This window comes from Panicum virgatum, chromosome 5N (assembly GCF_016808335.1).
Source record: "Panicum virgatum strain AP13 chromosome 5N, P.virgatum_v5, whole genome shotgun sequence".
Lineage (NCBI taxonomy): Eukaryota > Viridiplantae > Streptophyta > Magnoliopsida > Poales > Poaceae > Panicum > Panicum virgatum.
The window spans coordinates 16,429,059-16,439,373 of NC_053149.1; the positions used below are offsets into that span (position 1 = coordinate 16,429,059).

Genomic DNA, 10,315 nt, shown 5'->3' on the forward strand with positions numbered 1-10,315 from the left:
AGTGAGTGTGTGTTGGAGCGACATGGCCCGCACGGATGCGCGCTATATATAGAGGTGTGTCGCCGGCAAGTGGCACGGGGCGTCGGGACGCATGGAAGAGACGAGGCCGGCCGGCCGGCCGGCCGATGGGTGGTGGGCCCGCCGGCCGGGCTAGTAGCCTAGTACTAGTAGTAGGTAGCTTGAGGTCAGAGCTTGGACCGATCACCGATGGGCCGCGCCATCACTGGTTGACTTGATCTTGTCTGAATCAGCTATCATTATCCGTCGTGGGAGCTGATCGAGCCGGTCTCTTTTCACCGGAAAATCGATCAACAGAAGGAATTAAGCAGAGAAAGAGACCAAACAGAGCAAAGCAAACAAAAGATATAGCAGCGAAAGAGTACTTAAGTCTGAGCTAGTTGAAATGTTCTTTTCAAACGTTTTATGGCTTTCTATAAACACAGGAATTGTTCTGGTTCAAAAAAAAAAGAAGGTGAAATGTACTATCTTGAAGGATGCATGATGAATTGTTTTTTCTTTCTGGTTCGTCTCCCATTCTTGACTGATGAATCTCATGCCGGGCCAGTATAGAAGATCTTGCACACTAGTATGTACAATGGCGGGCCTAGGATTTAAATGTTGGGTATTCAAAAATTCAAAACGCAAAGCAAAATAGTTGTTTTATACCTATTATTAGCATATATATATACATTTGATTATACCTTCAAATATTATAGATCAGCAAAAATGATGGGTATTCAAATAATACCCATGCATACCAAGTGGGCCAGCCCCTGAGTAGGGATTAGAGTCGAGATGGCAAGCAAAGTGGAGTTGGTAGTGCAGGCCAGCACTGTATCCAGCAAAAATGGGCGTTCCATTAAGAAATGGAGATGGTGCTTGGCTTACATGTGTGTAGGAGATTTGACCAGGTCAGCTAAAAGGTGAGTTTTTCTTTTTCAAAGAAATTACTAAAAGGTGATGAGTGTGCCACTCCAGTTGGTGCATGATCAACCTGATGTGCGCCTTTTCGGGACGTTGACTGGTGTTGGGTGGATGTCGATTATTTCGCTTATTTTAGTGCATGGCCTGCAAAAATTATCACGTGCATCCATCTAAGAGCTACAAAAATTACTTATTTTCCATTTGCAAATAAAACGAAGAATTACTCCAACTTGGAGTCCACCTGCAGGGATACATGAGTGCTGCGCACTGTTTAAAAATCAAACAACTAATGTTTTGCTCTGGCTGTAGGAGTGCTTTAAGTTTTCAGGAGGGGATGTGCATGCATATTGTGCAGTATGTAGCAGCATATTTATTCTGCCGCTTCCGATTTGTCAAAATCAGCTCATAGACACTTTTTAAAGTTGGTTTTTGCCATAAGACATAAAAAACATGTCTTTGCTACAAGACACTATAAATCCATGATAATTTGCTCCGTTATGGTAATAAAAAATAGAATAAAATTCATCCTAAAATCTGTAGGCATCACAAAATATTAGATGATCACTATAGGCCTTAAAGTCTTAAACAGATAAAATAAAAGCCAACCTTTTCATTTTAGTTGTTTGCTGCTGCAGTAGCTAGTCTCGGAATACCAGTGAACTGGATAAACCTATGTAAGCTAAACTTAAACTACCACAATTGTATGACGTACTAAATTCAGACTATACTAGAAAACCTGGGCGCAGCGTTGCTGCGCCATCTTTGAGCTCGCATGCAGCTAACAACTTGGATGATAGAATAGATGGACCGTCTTGTATTGCAGAATGATCTCTTTCGTTTATTTCTTTTCTCGATGTGCTGTGTATCAACATGCAAATATGCAATTAATGGGAAGGGAAATTTGTCGACCCTAAAATCACCAAATATGTGTAAAACTCCTATATATTCTGGGTTGTATGGTTGGATATGAATATTTCACATCATAAGCAATGCTACCTCAAGAATTCATATATCTCTCATCTTCACTGGGGGCTTCATGCAATATTTCTAAGTTTGTGGAAAATCAGCAGCTGCAAAATTTTGCTCAATTTCTCACCATTATGACAACATTTAAATCAATATTAGACAGGGAGGGATGTATTTGGTGTGGAGCCAAATGACGAACAACACTGTCAAAGCGTAGTTAGACACATGAGTGAGAGAGCTGATCACTTGGGCATGGAAAGAGAAAAAGCATGTAGTTCCATACTTCCATTCATCAGATTTCATCATTTCAATCACAACAATTCATATAGGCCATGCAGCAAGCGCCGTCCAGCCCTTGCAGATCGATTCCTTCATGGCGACGGCCGGAAGCAGCAGCAGGCTCCTCGCCGCCCTCGTCTCATCCACGCTGCTCCTGCTCCTCCTATTTGTGCCTCCCGCTGCCCGCGGCGCCCGCCGTGACCACCAACTGCCCGCCGCCGCCGTCCTCGTACGCGTACCCGCCGCGGGCCCAGCATGTCCTATCTCTCTAGGACCATCAGAGCGATGCCGACGAGCCTCCGCTCCACAAAATCCTTGAGGGCCTTTCTATAAATTCTGTTATATAGGAAGGGACTTGGTTGTAATTTTGGAAATAGTTGGGTCACTCTAGAAAGGGCAGGGGTATATTTTGAAATTACTTCTGTATGGTGGGAGGATTAGTTTCTAGAAAAAGAGAAATGGAGGGCTTCTTTTGTAAAAGAGCGTCTTAATATTCTTGTTGTCACGTTTTGTAAAAATTGCATTTAATTAGAAGAACAATTAATTTTGAATTTGAAATTGTATAATAAAATATTGAATATTTTTGCGGTGAAAATTTAAGTTGATGTGGTGGTCGAACAGAATTGAATAGTGCTCGAAGAATAGGCCAAGCACTTGAAGTGCACCGGAAAAATAGCAAAATAGGTTTTCTAAACAATAGAAAAACTGGGAGAAATATGTGTAGTCTGTTCCTTACCAAATATGCACCCTTAAATCCATTACCGCGGGCCCAGCACGTCCTATCTCTCTAGGACCATAGAGCGATGCCGACGCAAAATCCTTGAGGGCCTTTTTGTAAATTCTATTATATAGGAAGGGACTTAGTTGTAATTTTTGGAAATAGTTGGGTCACTCTAGAAAGGGCAGGGGTATATTTTGAAATTACTTCTGTATGGTGGGAGGATTAATTTACAGAAAAAGAGAAAGGGAGGGCTTCTTTTGTAAAAGAGCGTCTTAATATTCTTGTTGTCACGTTTTGTAAAAATTGCATTTAATTAGAAGGACAATTAATTTTGAATTTGAAATTGTATAATAAAATATTGAATATTTTTGCGGTGAAAATTTAAGTTGATGTGGTGGTCGAACAGAATTGAATAGTGCTCGAAGAATAGGCCAAGCACTTGAAGTGCACCGGAAAAATAGCAAAATAGGTTTTCTAAACAATAGAAAAACTGGGAGAAATATGTGTAGTCTGTTCCTTACCAAATATGCACCCTTAAATCCATTACCGCGGGCCCAGCACGTCCTATCTCTCTAGGACCATCAGAGCGATGCCGACACAAAATCCTTGAGGGCCTTTCTGTAAATTCTATTATATAGGAAGGGACTTAGTTGTAATTTTTGGAAATAGTTGGGTCACTCTAGAAAGGGCAGGGGTATATTTTGAAATTACTTCTGTATGGTGGGAGGATTAGTTTACAGAAAAAGAGAAAGGGAGGGCTTCTTTTGTAAAAGAGCGTCTTCATATTCTTGTTGTCACGTGTTGTAAAAATTGCATTTAATTAGAAGAACAATTAATATTGAATTTGAAATTATATAATAAAATATTGAATATTTTTGCGATGAAAATTTATGTTGACGTGGTGGTCGAACAGAATTGAATAGTGCTCGAAGAATAGGCCAACCACTTGAAGTGCACCGGAAATAATTTTATGACTTTCCAAAAATAGGAAAATAGGTTTTCTAAACAATAGAAAAATTGGGAGAAATATGCGTAGTCTGTTCCTTACCAAATATGCACCCTTAAATCCATTAAAAGTTACTACCTAGGTAAAATATGTGTCAAACTCCCTCCGTTACAAAATATAGTTTACTGTTGACATTTTAGATACAACTTTGACCATTCATTTTTTAAAAAAATATGTAAGTATCATTTATTTTGTTATTTACTTGTTTTATCATAAAATACACTTTAAGCATGACTTATTGGTTTATTTATTTACACTAATTTTTTAAACTAATGGTCAAAATTGTATCCACAATATTTAGAACGGGCGCTGCTGCAGTGTTTAAAACCATAGTAAAAAATAACAAAGGTTATTCTATAAAACATCCCTCATAATTATGATAGAGACTATTTTATAAATTATCCAAGGACTATATTGCAAAATAGCCTTAAATATCTACTCCCTGATATCTCTCGAACTCTCTCCGCCCCTCGTCTCCCTCGCTTTCTCCACTCCAGGGTTTCAAAAACCAGACGGGAACCGCCGGTTTCCGGATTTTTTTCCCGTTTCCGGTCCGGTCCGGGACGGTAAACCGGGTTCGGTTTTTTATATTTTATGTTTCTAAATCCAAAAATACAAAAGTCATTTTTTGTGCTACTGTTCCGGTTTTGAACAGTAGCACCGGTTTTTGAAACCCTGCTCCACTCTGTCTCTCAATCTCTGATCCCTGTCTCCAGACTGCTCCGCCCGGCGTAGGGGCTCGGCGCCGCGCGGGAGTGGGTGGCGTGGCGCTGGCAGCGTCGCGGGGGCTCGGGAGCTCGGCGCAGCGCGCTCAACTGGCAGCTCGGCGTGGCGGAGCATGGCGGCCCGGCGACGACGACGAGCCGGTGGTATACACAGCAGGAGGGAGGCGGCGTCCGGCCCGGTGCCCTGCACGGGATCCGGCGTCTGGAGGTCGGCAGAGGGGCGCAGGTAGACCGGGGCCGAATCCGGCCTTCTCGAGGCCAGCGCGCTCGCCGTTCTCATCCGCGGACCGCTTCCGGAGGAGGAGCGGGTCTAGTGGCGGAACGGGGGCCCGCACGCGCCTTCTCCTCCTAGCTCTCCCCTGCTCCCTCGGATCTCCACTCTCTCGGATCGGGTCCCGCGGCGGCGGCAGAGCGGGTCTCGCGGTGGAGTGGGGTCCCGCACGCGCCTCCTCGTCCTGGTGGCCATGGGCGGCGCGGCCCTCCCCTGCTCCCTCGGATCCCCCCTCTTCGGCGTCTTCCCGCGGCGGCCTCGCTCGGCGGCGGCGGTTCCAGGGCGGCGGCGCGCCTCTGAGGCAGAGGCCCCGATCCCGGAGGCCGGTGCGCTGCGCCGGTGGAGGGGGGCGCGGGAGGAGGCGAGGGATTCCCGTGGCCGTTCGATCGCCGATCAGACGGCCGTTTGTTTTTTGGATGACGTGGCGCGACGACAGGACAGGGAATGACACCGGAATCGTGTTTTAGAGATATATGTATATGCACACCATGACCAAACAGGGCTTGAACCACCACAAAACATCTTTGAATTCAACCCAAGATGACACGAACCGGGCCTTCGCAACCACGGGCCAAAAACTCCCCAGCCCAGATTAGTATGCTCTCGCGGGGCGGTTTTTGTATTTTTATATTTTATATTTTTGTTTTTTACAAAAATATATTTTTGACTTGGAAATTTACAGAAATATACCCCGGCCGCCCCGCTGCCGGGCGGCCGGGACCGGGCCGCCCGGCAGCCGGGCGGCAGGGGCTTATCCGCAAAAAAAACAAAAAAAATAGCAGACAGGTCCCTAGGGACCGGTCGCCCGGCTGCTGGGCGGCCGGCCCCCCACTCCTATATAAGTTGTTGGCTGCCCCTCACCCCCTCATTTGCCTTACTAAAAATCCAGAAAAAAAGAAAAGAGAGGGAGGGAGACGAGGGGTGAGGGAGAGGTAAAGCGGCGAAGCCCTGTCAGATTTTCAAGCCGGCGACTTTAGGTAACTAAAATTTTCTACATTTTATAAATAGATTATGTTGTAATTATTTTTTTTTGAAACAATAGATTAGCAATCAGTTCAATTATTGTTAGGAGTGATTAGTGGTACATTTAGATGCAGTTACTTGTAGTGATTAACGTTGATATAGTACATTTAGTGTTAGATTTAGTATTAGAAAATACTAGAAAATTATTAGAGAAGTATTAGAAAATAAAAAAATGCAAGATAATATTAGAAAATTGTAAAAAATGTTAGAAAATTGTAGAAAATTATAGAAAATTGTAGAGAATGTTAGAAAATTGTAGAAAATGTTACAAAATTGTAGAAAATTATAGGACTGATTAGTGGTACATTTAGGTGTAGTTACTTGTAGTGATTAGCGTTGATATAGTACATTAGCAATCTAATTAATTAATCTTAAAAATTGCAAGATAATATTAGAAAATAAAAAAATACAAGATAATATTAGAAAATTGTAGAAAATGTTAGAAAATTGTAGAGAATGTTAGAAAATTGTAGAAAATATTAGAAAATTGTAGAAAATTATAGGACTGATTAGTGGTACATTTAAGTGTAGTTACTTGTAGTGATTAGCATTGATATAATACATTAGCAATCTAATTAATTAATCTAAAAAATTGCAAGATAATATTAGAAAAATTATAAAATGTTAGAAAATATTAGAAATTATTATTAATGGTTAGAAAATCTTAGAAATTATTTAGGAAATATAAGGAAGTATTAGAAATATTTAGATGTGTGTGATTGTATTGTATTGTTATGATCTTACGTGGTAGGTATGGCCGGGGTTACTCCTGCGTTACTGGACCCAACAATAGACTCGGGTCACCGGTCCTTCCTTGCGAAAGTTCAGCACCGAGAACTAAACGTACTGCGTCCACGTACACCTGCAGAGTTGGTTGCTGTAGATCCACGATGGGTGCCCAGGTGATATGTCGTCTATTTTCTATTTTTATACGTTATACATTTCGTTATATAATGTATTAACATTTGAGCACTGTATGATGCAGGCTGAGCGAGGCAAGTCTTCTCACTGTGGCTCGTCTTGCTGAGAGTGCTTTGGTGAAGCTAGACAGGTCTCTACTTTCAGCTCTCATTGACAGATGGAGACCTGAGACCCACACGTTCCACCTCCCTTGTGGGGAGATGGCACCGACCCTGCAGGACGTTGCGATGCTGCTTGGTCTTTCTATCACCGGAGATGCTGTCGGGCCCCGCGTGATACCTTCTACGTGGCTGGAGGATCTTGAGGAACGTTTTACAGGTGTTGCCACCACGATTGATTCTGAAGATTTCAATGAGCACCCACAGTCGAAAGGCCCTTCCAAGTCATGGCTCCTACAGTTTCAGGTACAATTTCATACAAAACGATGTGTTGATATATTTTATGGCTTTGAAATAACTCATGTGTTTCTTATTCTCAATGTTCGTACTTCATTGCAGTCGGATCTGTTGGCAGCCGATGCTGATGACTACAGCGTGACTAGATCACTCGAGGCATACCTGCTGTGGTTATTTGGGTACATCATGTTCAACAACTCACACGGGCACTGTGCGGATAGGGTGCTTCTGCCCTACGCACAGGAGATCGCCGATGCAGATGAGGATGCCATACCCTTATATAGTTGGGGTTCAGCGGTTCTTGCATGCACATATCGTGGACTCTGCACGGCATCACAGCAGAATGATAGGAATGCTGTCCTAACGGGGTGCCCAATTCTGCTACAGCTTTGGTCTTATGAGAGGATTGCTATCGGTCGTCCCATGATTGACCAGTCACCGTACACGCCGGATATGTACAGTGACGCGGAGGACGACAGACCCACCATGGGGACTCTCTGGTACTCTCGACAGGTATGGACCCGATAAAAATTTATATTCTATGCGTACTATGGTCATACATTGTTCCCTCAATACCTTTCTTATGGACACATAATTTTTATTTTTGCAGAAAACATGGGCACATGTACAGACCTGGCGGTCTTATCCTGAGTTTGTTGCCGAATTTGATCGATTGACCCCAGAAGACATTGTGTGGGAGCCATACAGTCCTTCGGCTATAGCCGCACGTGCACCGCTTGGGATATCTTCGGTGTGCACAAAGGACCAGGGCCTATGGATGACTACTGCAGCTTTGGTGTACGACGTTGCAGTTGAGGCCCACTGCCCGGATAGAGTTATGAGGCAGTTCGGTCGACGCCAGTCTTTCCCTGTGCCTTCAGTGTTGGATCGTGTTTAGCACCACGATCATAGGTAACAAAAAATTATGAGCACCCATGTACTAATAATGTGAAACTAATTTCTATTTAACGTGCAGTTTATCAAGGGCTGGACTTCCTTTCTCGACAATGTGGGTCACTAGATTACAACCATGGGTGGCTGCGTGGGATGATGCAGACGAGCAGTTGGCTGAGGATACCGGTCCACACACTGAGCCTTCGTTTCGGGCGTACCTGACCTGGGACGAACCGAATACTCGTTGCCGTTTGACGTATGTTGACATGCATCCACAACCGCATGTTGCGACTTCGCAGGATCGCTATGCACGACACAGGGATGAGGCATTAGCTGGGGCAGTGAGTAAATGTTGACGACATTTTTGATCTTTTAATATTTGTATACTAAGTTTTTTTATTGTAGTTCGAGTCATGTAGGCTGGTTGAATTAGATTGCTCACTGAATGTAATGAGGATTCATGGTGGGTCTACGATGAGCGTGCCGGCACAACTCGAGGCCTGGACCACTCAACGTGATAGAGCCCGAGGTATTCTTCAGGCCTTTGGTACGCGGACGGAGTACGAGGATTCCTACGGATCGTCGCAAGCGTCGACGTCGGTTCCTTGTGGTCCTGCATGGCAGCAGCCTCCCTTATACCACCGACAATACGAAGGTATGGTGTGATATTTACCGATCCGTATGTTTATATGCAGTATTTAAATACGACTCCACACAGGGCACGGGTACCACGGTTCTCAGCCCTATGGAGGGCCAGGTGCCTCGCAAGGGGCTCCATTTCAAGAAACCCAGTTTACCTCTATGCCACATGCTGTAGGGACTTTAGGTAAATATGTGGTGCATAATTTTATTTGCTTATGATTTATGGTCGAAGGCTCATACGTTATTATTTATACTCAGGATCACAACAGTTCACCGGAGCGGGGCCGTCTTCGTATCACCCTATGCCTTCACCAGGAGGATATGAAGGAGTTTCTTCCTATCCACCACCACCACCACCTCTAACACAGGGTACGTACAATAATTTGTACGGAATTGCATTCACCTTTTGAATGATGCTTAAATTTTTTTTTGTGATCTGTAGGGTGGTCTGAAGACAACGCCGCGGCCTCCTTGGGGGACTTTACACGGTTGTTTACTACGCCTGCCCAGTACGATGATCAAAGCTTGCATACACCTCTGGCTCAGTTACGCCGTCCTGCCAGAGACGTGAGGCCACCGGAATGTCATAGCTACCCTACAGATCACGTACACGCACAACGTAAGAGTGGTCGGAAGGGTAGGGGTGGTTAGTTGTTTGCACTTGTTTCTCCGGCGGCATTATGGACTGTTTCAACTGTTCGGATTATGGTTGTTTATGATTATGGTAGTTTACTTGTCATTTGTTTCTATAGATATTATTGATGTGAACTTGTTATGTTTGTGGGTTCCATAATGACCGTGAAATAAGGGAAGTTGTTGCGAATTTTTTCCGTGAATTAATGAAGGACAAGTTAGTTGCGGGAGGAGTTAGCGGCCGAGATCCCGCCGACGATGACGACGACTACCACATACAGAGTAAACTTCGTGACACGCTCGTATAGCTCAAAATAGGGACCATAGTGTATCTAGCTACGAGTACGAGATCACAGGTTGCCACTGCTCAGCACGGCGATCACGGGTTTCGCATATGTCGCATTGTTTGCCCAGACAAACGTGACAAAAGACGACAACCCAATAGCAGTGCCCTTTCACCATTTCAAAAAGATGTGACAACACGGCAACCACACTAGCTCACCTTCAAAGCAGTCTCTCGGGCGAGGACGACGGAACTGTCATTCTACAGCGAAAGTCTGTGGCGTGTAGTGGGGAAGGCGGCATCTAGGCACGATCGACCAAGCGGCAGGGATGCAGTGATGTGAGTCTGCATGCACTTAGATGCTCTGCATGCACAGAGATGCATCGAGTAGTCAGTTCGAGAATTGAATCTAGCCTTTTCAGTGTTCGGTCAGCTAGCCTCTTCACTGTGTTGTCATGTAGGCTTTTCAGATCCATTTACACTCCACACTCCGGGTATCAGACCTTTGTGCGCCTATAAATACTTCAAAATTTGTGAACTCCCAGCAGCACTCAAACACCAAAGCTCATTGTATACCCAATGTCTGGAGGTGGGTCTAGCGGGAAGAATTACTACGGTTTTGGGAAAGGAAA

At 44.3% G+C, this 10,315-nt stretch overlaps 1 protein-coding gene across 1 annotated transcript; it reads left to right on the forward strand.

The window, feature by feature from the left end:
* Nucleotides 1-7,332: 7,332 nt before the first annotated feature.
* Nucleotides 7,333-8,129, forward strand: LOC120674610 (serine/threonine-protein phosphatase 7 long form homolog). The gene is made up of 2 exons (XM_039955764.1): nt 7,333-7,744; nt 7,842-8,129. The coding sequence occupies exons 1-2, from the start codon at nt 7,418-7,420 to the stop codon at nt 8,127-8,129; spliced, it is 615 nt and encodes a 204-aa protein (XP_039811698.1). The 5' UTR covers nt 7,333-7,417.
* The last annotated feature ends 2,186 nt before the right edge of the window (nt 8,130-10,315 follow it).

Bases quoted from the DNA above. Each gene is read 5' to 3' on its own strand.
- LOC120674610 (XM_039955764.1), top strand. From the start codon at position 7,418: ATGTTCAACAACTCACACGGGCACTGTGCGGATAGGGTGCTTCTGCCC. The intron at 7,745-7,841 runs GTATGGACCCGA...TTATTTTTGCAG, and splicing joins CTCTCTGGTACTCTCGACAG to AAAACATGGGCACATGTACA.